The sequence below is a fragment of the Myotis lucifugus genome, unplaced genomic scaffold, assembly GCF_000147115.1.
Source record: "Myotis lucifugus unplaced genomic scaffold, Myoluc2.0 scaffold_210, whole genome shotgun sequence".
NCBI classification, from domain to species: Eukaryota; Metazoa; Chordata; class Mammalia; order Chiroptera; family Vespertilionidae; genus Myotis; species Myotis lucifugus.
In genome coordinates, this window is record NW_005871258.1 from 1,128,298 (window position 1) to 1,149,741 (window position 21,444).

General features: G+C 41.2%; 1 protein-coding gene across 3 annotated transcripts in view; it reads right to left on the reverse strand.

Annotated features, from left to right (window-relative positions):
- The window catches only part of LOC102419945 (testis-specific gene 10 protein), a 123,540-nt gene that overhangs the window by 23,778 nt on the left and 78,318 nt on the right, over window positions 1-21,444 (reverse strand). For all 3 annotated transcript variants that reach the window (XM_023761521.1, XM_023761520.1, XM_006097734.3), the window contains one exon: window positions 7,578-7,787. In XM_023761521.1, the coding sequence (XP_023617289.1) occupies window positions 7,578-7,787 (210 nt within the window). The remainder of the gene's footprint in view (window positions 1-7,577; window positions 7,788-21,444) is intronic.

A 21,444-nucleotide genomic window follows, 5' to 3' on the forward strand; every position in this document is an offset into this window, starting at 1 on the left:
AGAGGTCCCCCCCGTGGAGAGGCACCTGACCCAACAGAGAACAGCTTCATCATAGAGGTTCTGCCCCCTGGCTGTCAGTAGTGTTTCATAGTGACCAGTCAATTCCCAGTCGTTCTACTATTAGAGGTCAAGTTTAGCATATTCCCTTTTATTACCATAGAAATAGAGGCCTGAGTGCATAGATAAGAGCTGGCTGGTGTTGCCTGAAGGTGCCCCGATCAGGGTGAGGTCGCTGGGGTGCTGGCAGCCTGGGTGAGGGGCTGATGGCTGTTTGCAGCTGGTCACACCCCTTCAGGGTGGGGGTCCCCACTGGGGTGCCTGACCAGCCTGGGTGAGGGGCTGAGGGCTGTTTTCAGGCTGGTCAAGCCCCCTGGTGACATAAGCTCCCAGCTCTCCTTTTTTTTTTTTTTTTAATTCTGAGATTTATTTACCTTCTATAATTGAAACCTTGAAGCATTGAGTGGAGCTCAGAGCCGGCCAGGGCACGCAGGAAGCTTGGCTTCCTCCATCGCCAGGGGCAACCCAAGCTTCCTGCTCGCTCCAGCTCTGTGGCCACGGCTGGCTGAAAGCAGGTATCTGGGGTTTGTTTATCTTCTATAATTGAAACTTTGTTGCCTTGAGTGGAGCTCAGAGCCGGCCACGGCAGGCGGGAAGCTTGGCTTCCTCCATCACTGGAGCAACCATGCCTCCTGCTCGCTCAAGCTCTGTGGCTGCCGGCCACCATCTTGGTTGGGTTAATTTGCATATAGTCACTCTGATTGGCTGGTGGGCATGGCTTAAGGTGTGGCAAAGGTATGGTCAATTTGCATGTTTGTCTTTTATTAGATTAATTGCACACTTTAGTGTTAGAATTTTTCATCATCCACAAATAAAATCCAGTACCCATTAGCAGTCTCCCCAAACACCTACTGTCCACCGTCCCAGCATCTGCCTGAAACAATCCCTAATCTACCTTCTGTTTCTATGATCTGTCTTATTCTGGACATTTCATACAAATGGAGTAATACAATATGTGTGTGGTCTATTGTGACTGGTTTCCTTCACTTAACCTAATGTTTTCAAGAGTCATCCATGTTTTAGAAGGTGTAGTTCTTTACTACATTTATTGCCAAATAATATTTCCTTGCATAGATGTAGGGACACTTGAATTATTTACTTTTTCTGGCTATCCTACATAAAAAGAGCCTAATATGCTAAGTGTCCGGTCCTCTGGTCAGCCATTCAACCAATCAAAGCATAATATGCTAGTGATATGCTAAGGCCACTCAATCGCTTGCTATGGTGTGCACTGACCACCATTGGGCAGACGCTCTGACTGGTAGGTTAGCTTGCTGCTGGGGTCCGGCTGATAGGGACTGAGCGACACGGGTTGGACATGCTGTGGAGCCCTCCTGCGGTCCCTTCCTGGCTGGCCAACCTCCCGTGTCCCTCCCCAGCCCTGACTGCACTGATGGGGTCCCTCGACCTGGCCTGCACCCTCTTGCAATCTGGGACCCCTCAAGGAATGTTGGAGAGCTGGTTTCTGCCCAACGGCAGAACGACTGGTCGCTATGATGTGACTGACCACCAGGGGGCAGATCCTCAACGCAGGAGCTGCCCCCTGTTGGACATCCTCTGAGGGCTCCTGGACTGTGAGAGGGCACAGGACTGGCTGAGCGCCCACCCCCACACCCAGTGCATGAATTTTGTGTACCGGGCCTCTAGTTATAAATAATGCTCTAAGAACATTTATGTACAAGTTTTTGCGCATACCTATGTTTTCATTCCTTTTCAATAGATAGGAGTGGAATGTCTGGGCTCTATGGTAATTCTATTTTTAACATTTTAAAGAACTGCCAAAATGGCCTCGCTATTTTACATTCCCACTAGCAATGTATGAGGGTTCCAAATTCTCTAGATCTTTGCCAACACCTGTTACTGTCTGTCGTTATGTTTTTTCATTGTAGCCACTCTAGTGTTTGTGAAATAGTATTGCTTTGATTTGCATTTCTCTGATAATTAATGATGTTGAGCAGCTTTTCATGAGCTTATTGGCCATTTACGTATCTTCTATAAAGAAATGTCTCAAGATCTTTTGCCCTTTTCAGTTGGGTTATTATTAAGTTGTAAAAATTCTTTATACATATCCTGGATACAATTCTCTTAAAAGATAAATGATTTGAAAATTTTTTTTCCCATTCTGTGCAATGCCTTTTTACTTTATTGATATCATTTGCAACACAAAAGTTGTTTTGATGAAGTCCTTTTCATTTATTTTTTTCTTTTGTTGCTATGTTTTCTATATGTATCTAAGGTCATAAAGATTTATATACAGGCCTATAATCTATTTTAAGTTAATATTTGCATGTGGTATGTGATAGGAATTCAACTTCATTCTTTTCCATGTAGATGTTCAGTTGTCCCAGTACCATTTGTTAGAAAAATTCTTCTTTCCCCATTAAACTGTACTGACACCAATTTTTTGAAAATCATTTATCACAAATATAAGAGTTTATTCCTGGACTCTCGATTCTGTTCCATTGACCATTGTCTTTCCTTATGTTAGTACTACATTGTCTTGATTGTTGTAATTTTGTAGTGAGTTTTGAAATTTGGAATTGTTAATCCTCTAATTTTGTTCTTCTTTTTCAAGATTGTTTTGGCTATTCTAAGTCTCTTGCACTGCACATTAACTTTATATCATCGTGTCAATTTCTATAAAGAAGCCAGCTGAGATTCTGATAGGCCTTGTATTGATTTTTTTAAATCAATTTGAGTTAGTATTGCCATTTGAACAATGTTAATTTAAGTCTTCTGATGAATGAATATAGGCTGTCTTTCTATTTATTTAGGTCTTCCTTAATTTCTTTTAACAATGATTTTCTGTCTTATAAAGTACACGTTTTGCACTTCTTTGTTAAATTTATTATTAAGTATTTTATCCTCTCTTGACACCATCCTTTTGTATGTAATATCATTTGATGTATTAGTTTTCTTATTTCCATTTTTGAATTATTCATCCACTCATATAAAATATGATTATTGCATATTAATCTTATATCCTGCAAACTTGATAAATGTATTTATTAATTTGAATGGTTTTTAAGTAGATTCTAGGATTTTCTATATGTAAGATCATCATCTATAAATAGAGATAGTTTTACTCTGTACCAATCTGGATGCCTTTTGTTTCTTTCTCTAGCCTTATTTCTCAGGATAGAACTTCCACTACAATATTAGCTACAAGAGGTGAGGAGAGCATACTGTATTTGCTGTGTTACTGACAAAAACAAGGAAAAACATTCACTCTGTTACCATTAAGTATATGTCAATTGTGGGGTTTTTTGCAGATGCTCTTTATCAAGTTAAATTCTCTTCTGTTCCTAGTTTATAGTTTTTTAAAATCATAAAATGGTGTTGAATTTTGTCAAATGCTTTTTCTACATCTACTGGGATGATCATTGGTATCTGTTCTTTATTTTATTGGTATAATACATTTCATTAATTGTTTTTCAGGTAATAAACCAACCTTGCATTCCTGGGGTAAATCCACTTAATCATGGTATAAATTCATTTTTAATGATGTTGGATTTCATTTTTAGAAATTTTTCATCTAAATTCATCTGCAGTTTTATTTGCTTATGAAAAGTAGACAGATATACTATATTTATTTAGAAGAAAAAAAACCTAAGACCTAGTTAAACTATATGGAATATGAATTATATTTCTTCAAATATGTTAACAGAAAATAAAGGAGCCCTGGTTGTGTTGCTCAGTAGTAGAGCATTGGCCTATGCACCAAAGGGTTGTGGGTTTGATTCCTGGTCAAAGGCATGTACCTGGGTTGCAGGTTCAATCCCCAGTCCTGGTCAGGGCTCCTGTGGGAGGCAACCAATTGATGTGTATATTTCACATCTCTCTCTCTCTCTCTCTCTCTCTCTCTCTCTCTCTCTCTGCCTCTCCCTCCCTCCCTCCCTCCCTCCCTTCCTCCCTCCCTCCCTTCCCCCACACACTCCCTTCCACTCTCTCTAGAAAAATCAAGGGAAAAAAATATCCTTGTGCCCTGGCCCATGTGGTCAGTGGTCAGACTGTCAGCCTGTGCACTGAACAGTCAAGAGTTTGATTCCCAGTCAAGGGAATGTACCTGGGTTTCAAGTTCAATCCCTGGCCCTAGTTGGGGCACGTGCGGGAGGCAACCAATCGATGTGTCTCTCTCATATTGATGTTTCTCTCTCTCTCTTCCCTCTCCCTCCCCCCTTCTACTGTCTCTGAATAGCAACGGAAAAAATATTCTCAGATGAGGACTAAACTATATATATATAGTTCTCATCTGAGGAGAAGATTAACAACAACAACAAAAAAATCTCCTCAGATGAGGATTAACCAAAAAAAAACAAACAAAGAAAATGAAGGCTGTTGATCCAAAATGGTGGTTGTGTAGGTGGATGATACACTCATCTCCTCCCAAGACAAAACTTGAATTACTACTAAATTATTAAAAAAACAACCTGAATAAACAACTGAAGACTAGCTGAAGAGTTTTACAACCAAGGATTTACAGAAGAAGCCACAGCAAGACTAATAGGAAGGGCAGAGATGCAAGAAGAGCTGACCCTACTCCTACAGGTAGTTGCTGAGGTTCCAGAGGGATATGTCAGCTGCAGGAGATTCCCCATGAGAAGTGTGGTTTCTAAACCCTAAGCTAGGCTCCCCAGCCCAAAGCACCAGAGGCAAAAAGTGGCACCCACATAGCACCTGGCTGTGAAAAGCAGCAGGGATTCTCTTAGCCACAGAGAGGGGCAAGTCCACTACAGACACAGGAACCCTTTTAAAGAGCCAACTCACAAAATTTCATTCACAGCCACTCAACTGGGGCTTCTGTGGAGGGAGGGTGGAATGGACTAGAGTCTCATGAGTAGAGTCTAGGTTTTGTGGCTCTGGGGAAGGAGCTTTCAGGATCCTTGTATTGAGTCATTCACCCATAGCAGATGCCATCTTTCTTGGGTGGTTCACTCCCCTCATGCAGCATCAGCCTAAGGGACAGCAATAGCCCTGCCCTCTGGACTCCCTCTCACCCCACCCTTTAAACCTCATGCCTTCCTGAGGAGTATAGACAGAGGCCCTTTCAGTGACTGAGTCTAATAGGAAGCTGGCAGGCAGAGGCAGGCTGGATCTTGTCATGGTCTTGTAATGGTGCGTTGGGATTTTGCTGACCTGCTCTCAGGCTCGGTGCTGGTCAAAATAAACCTTGGTACGCAGCTTAGTCTTCCCATGCACACAGGTGCAGCAGAGGCAGCCATAAACCGTGGAACACTTATAGCTACAGACAGGTTTCCATAAGCCAGTCACAGGCAGCGTATGACATTAGCCTGCATCAACTTCCTCCCAAGAGGCCCAGAACCAACAAACACAGTGGCCAGCTTTAGACAACATCAGAGCAGAATGCAATGAGCTTTATAAGCAGCATATCAAAAGGGAGATCTTGGCAGGCACCAAACCCTGCTTAGGCAAATTCTGCTTCCTGTGGTCAGCACCTGTACAGCAGATTGCATGCTATGGTCAGGGTTGAGCCTCACAGTCAGCCAACCTGGGGGTCGATCCCACCCCGTAGGTCAATAGCAACCAAGACTCAATTATAACATTAGGGCCACATAACCACACAAGGCACATTCTAGGAGCACACAGCTTAGGTGGCCAAGAGACTGCACCACTGGGTTCCACAGGCCACCTACTACACAAGGCCATCCCACAAAGACTGGGAGACATAGCAGCTCTATCTAATACATAGAAACAAACAAAAGGGGCAGCCAAAATAGGAAAACAAAGAAATATGCCTCAAATAAAAAAAAAACAGGAAAAATCTCCAAAAGAAAAGAGCTAAATGAAATAGAGGCAAGTAATTTATCAGATATAGAGTTCAAAGTAATGGTTATAAGAATGCTCAAAATCATGAAAAAGAACATAGAAATCATAAAAAGGACCAATCAGGAATGAAGAATACAGTATCTGAAATGAAGAATACACTGGAAAGAATAAACAATAGGTTGGATGAATCAGAGGACTGAATCAGCAATTTGGAAGACAAGGTAGAAAAAACACACACCCAATCAGAGCAGCAAAAAGAAAAAAGAATTTAAAACATTAGGATAGTTTAAGGGACCTTTGGGACAACATGAAATGTAACAGCATCTGCATCATAGGGGTACCAGACATAGAAGGGAGAGAGCAAGGGATCAATAGCTTATTCGAAGAAATAATGACAAAAACTTCCGAACTGGAGAGGAAAAAGACACACAAGTCCAGGAAGTACAGAGAGTCCCAAACAATATGGACCCAAGGAAACCCACATCAAGACACATCCTAATTAAAATGGCAAAAGTGAAAGATAAAGAGAGAATATTAAAAGCTGCATTAGCCTGACCACTTAACAACTATGAGGATAGCTATTATAAAAAAAAAGAAAAGAAAAAACAAAACTACAAATAACAAATGTTTCAATTATTACATGTATTATTTTTCCAATTTGAAAACACCAACTAAAACGTTTTTTTAAAGAAAAAATTAAGGACGTATTATTTAAATTGTTACAGTGAGTATCTATGAGTTACTTTCATCATTAAAATGTTCTTGCTGAAATAAAAAAATAATTAAAGAGTCTGACAATAATGGCATATACTTCATTCATAAAATATAAACAGTAAATTCTTACAGAAACCAGCTAGCTACATGATTCTCAAATGCAACATATTCTCCTAACAAACAGTAGACTAAGAAAACTAAAATTTCAATAGGATTTGAAACTAACAGAAATGTACACATGATCAAATTTGTTAATTCTTCAGTTACACTATGCAACTTGTATACATATACTTTAGGATCTGAGTTCCATCTCTCTCTCTAGATGCATCTCCAGCCATTTTCACCCATGCATGCTACACTGGCCATTGAAAATTACTTACTATTCAAGCAAGAAATCGCTTTTACCTCCATTCATTCCCTATGTTGTTGTTCCCTCTGAATGAAACACCTCATCTCTTCTGTGCTCATTAGTATGTCCACTCCCTCCCGACACCCACAGACTGAATAGGATCTCCCTCTCTAAACCGTATTTCTTAGTAGAACATTCATCCCAATGCCAATACTGAAAGGTCCGTGAGAGCAGCGGCCTGTATCTTTTGAACATTATAGTCACAGTGGCAAACACAATGTCAGGCACACGGTGGATATAATCAACTGAGTTACAGTTTAAAAGAACCCAATTAGTAAGTAAATTTAGCTAAAAGAATGTCATTAAAGTTATAATTTAGCTGGATGGACCTCAACCTCATGGTTCTTTACTGATAGGCATGTAAAGATGTTTTATAATTCTCCTAGGACCTAGACAAAAGTAAATATAAATTAAATGCTCAGAGGAAGAGTTATGTTACTTACTTGAATTGTTGGAATATAGCTGTCAAATTAATCTCTGGGACTTAAAAAAGAAATCTAAAGGTGAGAGACAGGCTTGATATAATATTAAACAACTTTTTTCTAATCCTGTAGTAATTTTATATACTAGAAATATGAAAAAAATAAAACATTTTAAATGCATTACATACCATTTCAATTTCTTGATCTTTAGCAATCAGCTGCCTATTAAGAAGTTCCTTGCTTGAGTCAAGTTTAATACAAAGTTCCCTTGTGGAAGACAAGTCTGCAAGGGCAGACACCTTTTCAAACTGAACCTTCTGAAGCTCCTCTTCCATCTTCACAAGAGATTTATGCAACGTACAAATCTGGGCCTTGTAAGCCCTTTCTGCATTTAAGTGCTACAAAGACAAAATTATTATTATAGTTTTTAACTTGGAAAAAAACTACAACATCGAGCACAAAATGGGGCAAATCTTTTACTAGTAATGATAGTACACTTACATTATAAGGAACTTTAGATGCTATAGGTAGTAATATATGTACAAAACACTATGACACACACATTTGGGTTTCAAGTTTCTATACACAAAGCCCATGAGTAAGGTGGTTAACATATTTGGAAAACAACTTTTCCCACTTAAAAGTCTCAGCCCCAAAGCTGGTTGAGATATATACATGTTTGGTCTATAGTTCTGTCTGTTTGCCACAGTTTCTATTATTCTATAATATAAATATTATTGTTGTCTTTAACAATAAAGTGACAAATGAAACAGCTACTATTTCACTCATAATACTCATTTTCCAATTCTTAAAATATATGTTGATATTGATCATCCTATATAATAAAAGTGTATGTATGCAAATTGTCCCCTCGACCAGGAGTTCATCCGGGAGCTTGACCAGGAGGCAGGGCTGGCCAGGGGAGGGAAGGAGGCTCTGGCCAGCAACCAGCAGCTGCTAGGGACCCTACCAGTGCATGAGTTTCATGCACTGGACCTCTAGTAATATAATAAAATGAGGATTGATCATTCTCTAGCACTTACCTTAGGGAAAAAGACTCTGGGCAAGTATAAATTAAGAATAAATCCACATTATGAGAAATAAGGGTATGTTTTAAAAACGGTATTCAAGTTATATAAATGAGATTCAAGTTATATAAATGCTTTCAAACATTCAAGGTAATCCCTCCTTTTTCAGAAAAAAAATGTCTTAAATACACTACCATCTACAAAGAAGCATTTGCTATTATGTGAAGATAACAGAACTGAGAGGCAAATAAAGACACTTTTCTACTTTTACAACTCCTTTTAAAAGTACAAAGCACTAAAATATTGCTCCTGGAAAAAATTATTTGGTCACAATTCACTTCTACCTTTCTCCCTCCCTTCCTTCTCACTCACTGTATTTCTCACTCATTCTTTTTTTTTAAAGTATTATTATTTTTTAATCTTCACCAAGGATATTTTTCCATTGATTTTTAGAGGGAGTGGAAGAGAGAGAAAAAGACAAAGAGAAATATCAATGTGAAAGAAACACATTGATTGGTTGTCTCCTGCAGGAGCCCTGACCAGGGTCTGGGCGGGGGAGGAGCCTGCAACCAGAATCAATCGAACCTGGGACCCTTCCATCTGCAGGCCAACACTCTATCCAGTGAGCCAAACCGGTTAGGGCTTCACTCATTCTTTAAATCACCTCCAGTCAATGTGCTTAAATGCATATCCAATGGTAAGCAAAACGGTCTCTGCTCTGACAAAACTTTCAGACTATGGGGGAGTCATGCATCTGTCAAATAACCAAATGAATATATGTAATTCATAGATGAACTTTTAAGGAAGAAAGAAAAATTCTCACATGCTGAAAACAAAGAGAAAACAAAGCCAGAGCAGGAAGCAAATAAAAGCCTAAAGCTAAGAGTTGGGGGTTGAAAGAGCCACTAACAGTGAATGACATATTTCAACATTCAAGCAAGTATAGGAGACAAGATGTAGAATTAATGGAGAGTTGGAACTGAGACCTGTACATGATTTGGGGCCCTTGAGAGGAGGCTCTGAGGGGAAAAATCCACTCAACCTCACAGAGATATGAACAAAAATTTATCTTGACCTAGTCTCTGGATACGGAGAAAAATGTCTTCTGTAAGAAACTGAAATCTTAGGTCTGAGTTCACTCAATTTTAAAGTTAGACTTTACACTACCCATCCAAATTCTAAACTTCAACATAAAGTTTGTCCCTTTGTAGAAGCCCACCCAAATCCCTGGCCATAATAGGAGTCTATAGAAGAAACAACGTTCTTTTTAAAGAGATTACAGTCAAGTAGTGAGAGTCAGAGTAACAGCACATAGCAGGATCAGAGTTCTAGAACTTCAAAATATTGAACAAAATATTTTAGAAGGCATAGGAAAATATGCTTAAAAGTTGTAAAGACATTAAAGAAAAATTAATAAGACACATGTGAAAAAGAATCAAGTAGGACTTCTAGAAAGAGGAAAAAAATGAAAAATTAATGAATGCATCAAAGAACAGATGAATAAAGGGAAGAACAAACTAAAAGGCAGATCAAAGAACAGAGAGATAAACAAATGGAAACTATGATAAAATATTAATAAACATTTGGGCTAGAAGATTCAAAGAGTGTATTTTAAAAGTTAAAGGAAACAGTAGAGTAAATGTGGAGGCAGTAATATTCAAAGAAATAACACCTGAGTATTTTCCAGATTCATAAAAGGCATGGATACTCTAACTGAAATAGTGCAACCTAACCAAGACATTCCTCCCCAAAAGATCCATACCTAGACATATAATAGTGAGACTACACACGAAGAAAAAGAGAATACCTTAAAAGGAACCAATGACAGGATAGACTTATAAAGAATTACAATTACAATGAGAACAGACTTCTCAATAAGACAATTACGTTTAAAATTATAATAGGGAAAAATCCTGAATCTTGAATTCTATATTCAGCTAAACTAATATACAAGAATGAGAGTAAAATAAAGCCATATGCAGAAGAGACTGAGAAAATAAACTGACAGATCAAAGAAAGTAAGTTTACAGAAAGAAAACTAAACTTAGAAGGAAGAAATAGAATGTAAGAAGCAATGATGAATAAAAACTTTTGTAAACATGTGGGTGGATACAAATAAACATTGACTGAAAAGATAATAAAAATAGTAATGATTAATTTTTAAGGACATAAAAAGTATTTCAAGATGGCTGCAGAGCTACATTACAGAGCAATCAACCTGAAAAGCCTATTGAAGGCTAGCTGATCTGAAATACTATAACCAAGGAGCACAGAAGCCACATGGAGGCCTGGTAAGAAGGTGTATAAATGACAGCCCCATCACACAGGTGTGGCCATGGCTGAGAGGCCAGAAGGATACTGTGACTGTGGAACTTCCTCCCCATAGGAGCTAGGTCTCAACCCCACATAGGGATTCCCAACCCAGAGCAACACAACTGGGAAGAGAAGCCTGCACAGGAATCAATGAGGATTTAGACTGCCTGGGAGGTTCAGATCACACCCTCTTAGGAAAAGAGCACTCCTAAAGGTTCAGCACCAGCCTGGGGTGTTTGCTCCAAACAGACTCCAACTGCTGGTGATGCCATGCTGTGATACTCAGGTCCTACAATGGGGTCTGCTGGTCACACCCAGCAGTGACTTAAAGAGGCTCTCTATTTTGGGGGGAGGCTTTTGGAAGAGACATAGGTGAGTAAACTGTGTGAACTGGGAGAGAGGGTTGGTCTCCCACTTCTGAGCACTAACTGGTGCCTGTCCCTTCACCAATTGAGCTGCTCAGCCTGCCTTGCCCTGTTTGGCAGCGCAGGGAACCTGGACTTTCAACCCTGTCCTGATGGGGTTGGAGCCATTGCAGAGCTTCTGGGACTTTGGGCTCTGCTCTTCTGAGAGCAGTCACATGGAGAGATCAGAGCACCACACAGCCGACCTTTGGCCCCATCCTGCCAAGTTTGGTGGCACAGAGGGGCCAGGGAGCTGCATAGAGCTGTGATTTTTGTACCGTGTCTCCCAAGGAAACTTCTGTATGGGAACCAGATGGGCAAGGGGCAAGTGCTGGGCTGTGTGACTACATTTGCTGGCACCACCCCCAACAGGAGACTTTTTGGATCAGCCCTGACAAGTCCCAGATACCCGCAATGGGAACAGTTCCATGGGGGTGAGGGGTGTGGGGGAAGAGCAGGTTAGAGAGGAGACATTCAAAGTATGAGATCATCAGAGGCTATTGTCAAAGACCAGAACAAAATGCTTAGCCCCCTCCTGTGGACAGGGCTGGCATCATGAGCAATGGGAGACTCTTTTGATCTATGGCCCTGAGCCCAGGGCAACTGAGCTTGCTCCTGAAGAGGGGACAGCTAGCTTTACCCAAACTGACCTGCACTGAGCCCCCCTAGAGAGAACTAGAGTTGGAGATACTGGTAGAGATGGAAGGGTTTGGCTTTGAAGCAGGGGCCACTTTTTGCACATTGAGTTTCTAACTGTATGATCACCACGTAGGGGGCCCTAAAACCCTATTTCAATTAGGATGGGCTCATTTAACAGTTCTCTTCAGAAAGCTCTGGGGAAAGACCAGGCACCCCCTGTGGTAGGCAGAGTAGTTCTCAGGTGGAGGTGGACCTCGGGAAACCTCATTCCTTTTACAGATCTGCCCTCAGTTCCATACTGGAAGAAGCTGATCCTTTTATACTGATTGATCCCTCCAATGCACATTCAGGTTCAGTAGATGCAAATAGTGAACAGCATGGCAGCTACAGACAGATAGGCCAAAGCTGGTTATACACAAAGTGTGACAGCAACCTGTACCCAAATGCCACCCAAATTGACCAAGAACCAACACAACCAGTAATGAGTTTCAGACTACATCAGACACAACTATCCACACAAATGACACACACAAAGGAGGATTCTGGCAGGCACCAAACCCTGCTGGGAACAACTTTGTGATGGGGAAAGCCCTGCACAGCATTTCATACACAATGAGCAAGGTTTACTCTTATAGCCACCCATCCTGAATGGTTAACTCCACCCACGAAAGAGCCAACAGCATTCAAGACACAACTATAACTGGGGGTGCACAGAACCCACAAGAACATCCTAGGAACATGGAACTCAAGTGATTTGAAAGATTGTGCCACTGAGTAAAACAAGACACATCAAGACTGCACCTGCATAGCACCTTGCATGCTATGATCAGGGTTGAGTCTGTCAGCCAGTCTGAAGGTTGATCCCACCAATGAATGGGCCAAAAGTAACCAAAAGCAAATTACAACAGAAAGGCCCACATGAACCACACATGTGACATTCCTAGAGCAACCAGCTCAGGAGATCAAGGAGAATGCATCACTGGGTCCCATAGGACACCTAATACATAAGGCCACTCAATGAAGGCTTGGAGTCATAATAGTTTTATCAAATACATAAAAGCAAACACAAAGAAACAGCCAAAAGGGGATGACAAAGAAACAGTTCCCAAATGAAAGTTATCCAAAAAAGACCTAAATGAAAAAGAAAGGGCAAGAATTTATCAGATATAGAGTTCAAATAACAGTTATAAGGATGTTCAAGGAACTTAGTGACAATTACAACAGAATGGGAAAGGGCACAGAAACCATAAAAAAGAGTCTGTGAGAAATTAATACCATACCAGACATCAAGAATACACTGGAAGTAATTTAAAATAGGTTGTATGTATTTGGAAGGCAAGGTAGGAAAAGAAAACCAATCAGAGAGATAGAAAATAAAAAAATTAAAAATAAGGATTGAAAACTTTGGATGACATGATATGTAACAACATCTGCATCTTAGGGGTACCAGAAAGAGAAGAAAGTGAACAAGTGAATGGCCGAAAACTTCTCTAACTGGGTGAAGGGAAAAGTCAAGTTCAGGAACCACAGAGTTTCGATCAAGATGAGCCCGAAGAGACCCACACCAAGACAAAGCATAATTAAAATGGCAAAGGTAAAGACAAAGAAGAATCTTAGCAAGAGAGGGAGTTAGTTATGTACAAAGGATTTCCCATAAAGCTAATTTATCAACAGAAACCCTTTAGAGCAGAAGAAATAGGCATGAAGAATTCAAAGTAATGAAAAGCAAGGACAAGAAACCAAAACTCCTCTATCCAGCAAGGCTATCATTTAAAATTAAAGGCAAAATAAGGAGCTTCCAAGACCTAAAAAAAAGCTAAAGAAATTCATTACCATGACACCAATAAGAAATGTTAAAGAGACCACTTGAAGAAGAAGAAACATATAGAGAGGGACATAGGTATAAAGGAAATATGATAATAAGTAAATATCTATTTGTATAAAGAGCCAGGGTCCATAACGACCAAAGGCTTAACCAAGTGGGTGGGGACTGGCAAGCGGGCTGAACTCCTCGAGGTTCCTGGTGGCCGAGGGTGCAGAGCGGGAGTACAAACGTGGGGGTGGGCGCATGAGCATGGACTCGAGCGACATACACTCACATGCCCACACCCACATAGGGCCCTCGATTGCGCCACCTGCGCATCTCTGGACTTCACCCTCCAGCCCGGGATCCTCCAGGTCCCGCACCCCGGGGTTGCTCAAGTTCAGCAAGAGTTTGCGATTTGCCCAAGGTGTGTTGAACAGTTTTCTCTTAACCCGTTCGTGGGAGTGTAATCTGATGTAAAACCAATGGACTAAACAAACAGAAGCACTTTCAAGAAAGTCAATTTAGAAATGTGGATCACAATTCAAGTGAATTAGCTTTGGGCCAGGAGTTCCATGTCTGTGAATGTGTCCTAAGTAAACAGTCAAATAAGCAATTATGTTCACTGTAGTTGATGCCAGGGGAAGCCGGAAACAACCTGCCCCAAATAAAGGGTTAGTGAAGTAAACCATAGTAATGTCGGTCAGGGATAACACTGTAGCCATTAAAAACTATGTCTGGCCCTAACCGGTTTGGCTCAGGGGATAGAGCGTTGGCCTGCAGACTGAAAGGTCCCAGGTTTGATTCCGGTCAAGGGCATGTACCTTGGTTGTGGGTACATCCCCAGTAGGAGGTGTGCAGGAGGCAGCTAATCAATGTTTCTCTCTCATTGATGTTTCTACCTTTCTATCCCTCTCCCTTTCTCTCTGTAAAAAATCAATAAAATATATTTTAAAAAAATTATGTCTGTACATCCAATTGGTTGACATGATAAGAAGGCCATAGCCAAATATTAAGTGGAGGGCAGGGGAAGCTCAGAAGAGGGCATGTATATTTATATGTAAGTATATTTTATATGTCAGGGAAATAACAGTTTTTAAAAAGGTGATTGTTCCTGAGCTCTGCAATTGTGAGTGTTAGCAAATTGTGTCTCAGGTGTGACAGGTGCCTTTGGTGTCCCATACACACAGACATCCTTGCCTGTGGTACAGTCTGAACCTTTGCCAGACCTGCCCCTCTCTGTTGTGGCAAAGGCCCAATCAGACATTCCCTTTTATTGGGCTGGTTTCCTTTTCTCCTTTACCCAAACCATGCCTTTCCAACAAAAGAATATTAACCAAGCAATCCTAACAACAAGTTTTGTTGCCAACTGCAACTTATGCCCTTTTACACAAATGTTGTTGCTTTCAAGCTTACCAGGTTGTATTTCAACACTTTTATTTTCTGAAACTTGACCATTTTTTATTCACTTAAAATATTCTGGAGTATTTGAAATATACATAGGAAAGTAGAGAATAATATGACAAATAGTTATCTATACTAATAAAAGAGTAATATGCTAATTAGACCAGACATCTTCTGAACATCCTTCCGGACATCCTTCCAGAAAAAGCCATGGTGGCAGGGGCTGAGACAGAGGCAGTTAGGGGCCACTAGGCCAGCAGGGGATGGCAGTTAGGAGCAATCAGGCCGGCAGGGGATGGCAGTTAGGAGCAACCAGGCCAGCAGGGGAGGGCAGTTAGGGGCGACTAGGCAGGTAGATAGGTGAGTGGTTAGGAGCCAGTGGTCCCAGATTATGAGAGGGATTCCTGACAGTCGGATATCCCCTGAGGGGTCCTGGAATGGAGAGGGTGCAGGCTCGGCTGAGGGACTCCCCCCTACCCCGTTCACGAACTTTGTTCACTGGGCCTCTAGTCCATCAATAATAACCTTAAATGTAAATGGATTAAATGCTCCAATTAAAAGATATAGGGTAGCTGAATAGATAAGAAAACATGATTCATGTATATATTGCCTACAAGAGACCTACCTTGGAGCAAAAGATATATACAGCATGAAAATGAAGGCATGGAAAAGAAAATATTCCATGCAAATGGGAACAAACAAAAAATGCTAGGGTAGGAATACTTATATCTAACAAAATAGACTTCAAAACAAAGTTCTTACAAAGAGACAAAAAAGGCCACTACATAATACTAAAGGGATTGACCCAACAAGAAGATATAACCCTTGTAAGTGTATATGTAACCAATATAGGAGCATCTAAGTATATAAAAAACAAAACACAACTTGGTGGACATTAAGGGAGAGATCAACAGTAATACAGTCTTAGTAGGGGATTGTTATAACCTACTGTCATCACTGGATAGAATTTCCAGACAAAAACTGAACAAGGAAAAAGGACCTTACATGACACACTAGATTGGATGGATTTAATTAATATTTCCAAAACATTTTATCCTCAAATTGCAGAATATATATTCTTTTCAAGTAAATATAGAACATTATCAAAGATGGAACACATGTTAGGACACATAATACATCTTAACAAATTCAAGAAGACTGAAATCACATAAGGCACCTTCTCGAATCACAATGGCATGAAACTAGAAATCAACTACAGTAAAAAACATTCAAACACATGGAAACTAAATAACATGTTGTTAAACAATGAATGGGTTCCCAATAAGATCAAGGAAATCAAAAAAGAATTACCAGGAAACAAATGAAAATGAACATAGAGCTTAAAATGTATGGGACACAGCCAAAGCAGTCCTGATAGGAAAGTTCGTAACACTACAGACCTACTTCAAGAAGCAAGAATAATCTGAAATAAGTAATCTAACCTTACCACCTAAAATAATTAGAAAGAGAACAAAAAATAAAGCCCGGAGAAAGTAGAAGAAAGGAAATAATAAAGATCAAAGCCAAAATAAATGACATAGAGACTAAAACAATTCAAAAGATCAATGAAACCAAGAGCTAGTTCTTTGAAAAGATAAAAAAGATTGATGAGACCTTCACTAGACACATCAAGAAACAAAGAGATAGGACCTAAATAAATAAATAAATCAGAAATGAAAGAGAAAAAGTAACAACTGACATCATAGAACTACAAAGGATTATAGTAAAATGCTATGAACAACTATATGCCAACGAATTAAAAAACTTGTGTGAAATAAACAAATTACTAGAAACATACAACCTTCCAACACTGACTCAGAAAAAAACCAGAAAACCTGAATAGACTGATTACAACTAGTGAAACTGAAGCAGTAATAATAATTAAAAAATTTCCCAGAAAATGAAAGTCCTAGATTGGATGGCTCCGCAGGTGAATTTGACAAATATTCAAAGAAGAACTAACATCTATCCTCCTTAAACTATTTCAAAAAATTCAAAACTGCAAAGAAAAGAAATTGTAGGCCAATATCCCTGAAACATAGGTGCAAAAATCCTGAGAAAAAAAATTAGCAAGCTGGATCCAGCAATACATTAAAAAAATCAATATACTATGACCAAGTGGGATTTATTCCAGGGATGAAAGGTCAGTACAATATTCAGAAATCAATAAATGTGATACATCACATAAACAAAATGAAAGATAAATATCACATAATTATATCAATAGATGAATACAAAGCATTTGACAAAATATAGCACCCATTTATGGTAAAACCTCTCAACAAAGTGGAGATAGAGTGATCATACCTCAACATAATAAAGGCCATATATGAAAAACCTATAGCTAACATCATACTCAGTGGGAAAAAACTAAAAGTTTCTCTTAAGATCAGGAAGAAGATAGGAATGTCTGCTTTCACCATTCTTATTTAACACTAGAGGCCCGGTGCATGAAATTAGTGCATGGGGAGTGGGGTGCCCTCAGCCTGGCCTGCGCCCTCTCACAGTCCAGGACCCCTCAGGGGATGTCCATCTGCTGGTTTTCCTCTGACTACTTTTAAGATGTTCTCTGCCTTTGTTTTTTTGTGTAGTTACCCTCTAATGCAACCAAGTATTAATTTTCTTTCTCCTCGCAGTCTGGGACCCCTCACTCCTTACCACCTGTCTGCGTGCTTACCTCTCAGCTTTCTGCTCCTTACCTCTCAGCTTTCTGCTCCTTAGCAGCAGGCTCCTTACTGCTTGGCTTGCTGTTCCTTAGCACTGCTGCGGAGGCAGGAGAGGCTCCTACCACCGCTGCTGTGCTCGCCAGCCATGAGCTCAGCTTCTGGCTGAGCGGCACTCCCCTTGTGGGAGCGTTGAGCGTCATAGCAACTGGTCGTTCCACCGTAACAGTCACTGGGCTTTTATTATATAGATAATACTGGAAGTTCTAGTCACAGCAGTCAATAAGAAGAAGAAATAAAAGGCATCCAAATTGGAAAGCAGGAAGTAAAACTGCCACTATTCACAGATGATATGATTGCACCTATGTTTCAGGGATATTTTGCACCTATGTTTCTAATGTTCATAGAAAACTCTAAAAAGACTCTACCAAAAATTACTAATCTAATGAATGAATTTGGCAAAGCAGTAAAATACAAAATTAATATTCAGGAATTGGTGGCATTTTTATAGACCAATAATGAACTATCAGAAAGAGAAACTAAGAAAAGAATCCCATTCACTATTGCAACAACAACAACAAAAATAAGGTACCTAGGAATAAATTTAACCAAGAGATAAAAGGCCTATAACTCAGAACATTATAGAATATGAAAGAAAGAAACTGAGGAAGATACAAGCAAGTAGAAGCATATACCATATCCATGGATTGGAAGAATTAACATCATTAAAATCTCCATACTATAGATTCAATGCAATAGCTATTAAATTATCAATGGCATCTTTACAGATCTAGAAAAAATATTCCAAATATTTATATGAAGCCAAAAAAGACCCTGAATATTGTCAGGAATCTTGAAAAAGAAGAACAAAGCTGGAGGTATCACAATACCTTATATTAAACTACACTGTGGAGAGTGGCTACAGCGTTTGGACAGGGTCAAGCATCGGACTGATGAGAGGGCACAGTCCTCTTGTGGCAAAATCACATACAAGTCCCAGCTTGGAGGGCAAAGCCCTCCCAGCACAATTATAGCCAAAGGCTATGGTTGTAAACTCAACCTTATGGTCCGACCCTGTGGTCCTAGGGGGCTGAGGGATGTACGCTGTGGAAGGTGCAGCAAGTGCTGTCAAAACAATGTTTGATAGAGTTCATAGAAGTGCAACAACAGGAAAGAAGTAGATTTGAAATTTGCAAGAACATTGTAAACATCTTGACCACTCCCTTGTTTTGCTTTGTGTAATCTGACTATAAATAAAGACTTGGCTTACAGGCTGTGTCACTGTTTCCTCATCCAGACACAGTGATCCACCTGGCCCCAACTATATTCTTTTGTCTGTTTTCTTTAATCCTTCACTGCCTCTCCTCAGGTTCACCATTGGCCATTCTGGACGCAGTTCACTATACTACAAGGTCACTATCATCAAAACAGCTTGGTACTGGCATAAGAATAGGCATATAAATCAATGGAACAGAACAAGAGTCAAGAAATCAACCTAAGCCATTATGGTCAATTAATATTTGACAAAGGAGGCAAAAGCATAAAATGGAGTAAAGACAGTCTCTTCAATAAATGGTGTTGAGAAAATTGGACATGTACATGCAAAACTAACAAACAAACACCAACTTATACCATAACAAGAATAAATTCAAAATGGATAGAAGACTTAAATGTAAGTCACTAAACCATAAAAATCCTAGAAGAAAACATAAGTAGTAAAATCTCAAGACATCTCATGTAGCAACCGTTTTGCTGATATAATTACTAGATCAAGAGGAACAAAGGGAAAAATGAACAAACGGGACTACATCAAACTCAAAAGTCCTGCACAGCAAAAGAAGCCGTCAACAAAATAAAAAGGGAACCCACTGCATGGGAGAAATATTTGTTAATAATACATCAAATAAGAGATTAATTTCCAAAGTATATAAGAACTTATACAACTCAACACCAGGAAAACAAAAACTCAATTAAAAAATGGGCAAATTGAGTAGGCACTTCTCTAAATATGATATACAGGAGGAACCAAGATGGTGGCGTAAGGTACAGACCTGTGCGTGCTGTCTCCCACAACAACATCGAGACTACCAACTATAAAAGAAACAGTTGTCATTCAGAACCATGGGAAAGCTGGCCCACTGGAATCTCTACAACTGGAAGGAAAGAAAAAAGAGCATTGAGACTGAGTAGGTTGTGCAGAGGCTCCAAGAATGGAGGTATGGAGTCGCGCACCAGGCAGGCTGCAACTGGATGTGCAATTTTTTTCAACCAGAAGGGAATGCGGACTATCAAATCCACTGAGCGTGTTTGGGGCAGGATACTAAGATCCCAGAGCCCTACGGGGAGATGTGGGATGGCCTTGTAATGACCCAGAGAGCGAAAGTGGCTGTCTCGCGGAACTGCTCGCCCCAGGGACGCGTGTCATTGAGTTGCAGAGAGGCAAGTAGAAGCAGATATGCCATTGTCCTTGGCCCTGCCCTGGTGATTCACCAGGAGCGCCAGGCTGGCTGCAACTGGATGCGCAGGTTTTTTTCCAACCAGAAGGGGATGCGGACTATCAAATCCACTGAGTGTGTTTGGGGTGGGAAACTCCAAACATCTCCCTACGGGAGATGCAGGATGGCCTTGCAACGACCTGGAGAGCGAGAGTGCCTGTCTCGAGGAACTGCTCGCCAGCACTTGGGGACGCGAGTCGCTGAGTCACTGAGAGGCAAATAGACGTGGAAATGCCATTGCCCTTGGCCCTGCCCTGGTGATTCCTGGGGATCCCACCCTACTCAAATTACATCCCCAACCAAGCTGTGCTAGTGACACAAAGAGAACCACCGGCGCCTTTGCAGCCCAGCCCAGCAGAATGCAGATTTCAACTCCTCACATACATAAAGGACACAATAAAGAAGCAGAATCAGGTTCGGAGGAAGCCGGAGCCGGACACGGCTGGGCCGGCGACCTGGAACCACTATACCAGCAAACACACAGGCAGGCCCACCAGATCCAGTCTCACATGGGATGCTGGGAGACGGCAGACAGGCAGTCTGTGCACTTGGTAGAAAACGAAATCCAAGCAAGCATACCAGATATTCAGCCACCAGGAACGCCTGGAGATTTTGTCCAGCAAGGAGCTGCCCAACTAAGGACAAAATGCCAAACTTTGTGTTGCTAAGAATGGCCCCCGTGAGGCCGAGGTGGCTCCAGCGAGGCTCGGATGGCCCCAGTGGGGGTGGGCGGCCCAGTGGGGATGAGACACTCCGGTGAGGTTGAAACAGCCCCGGTGAGGTTGAAACAAACCCAGTGAGGTTGAATCGGCCCCGGTGAGGTTGCAACAGCCCCGGTGAGGTTGAAACGAACCCAGTGAGGTTGAATCGGCCCCGGTGAGGTTGCAATGGCCCTGGTGAGGTTGCAATGGCCCCAGTGAGGTTGAGACGGCCCTGGTGAGGTTGCGACGGCTCCGGTGAGGTTGCGACAGCCCTGGCGAGGTTGTGACAGCCTCGGCGTGGTTGCGATGGCCCTGGTGAGGTTGAAACGGCCCCTGTGAGGTCGAGATGGCTGCTGTGAGGTCGAAATGGCCCCTGTGAGGTCGAGACAACCCCTGTGAGGTCAAGACGGCACCGGTGAGGCTGAGACGGTCCCATTGTGGTTGAAACGGTCCCGGTGAGGTTGAATCAGTCCCGGTGAGGTTGAAACGGCCCCGGTGAGGCTGAAACAGACCCGGTGAGGCTGAAACGGTCCTGGTGAGGTTGAAACGGCCCATGTGAGGTTAAGACGGCCCATGTGAGGCTGAGTCAGCCCCGTTGAGGTTG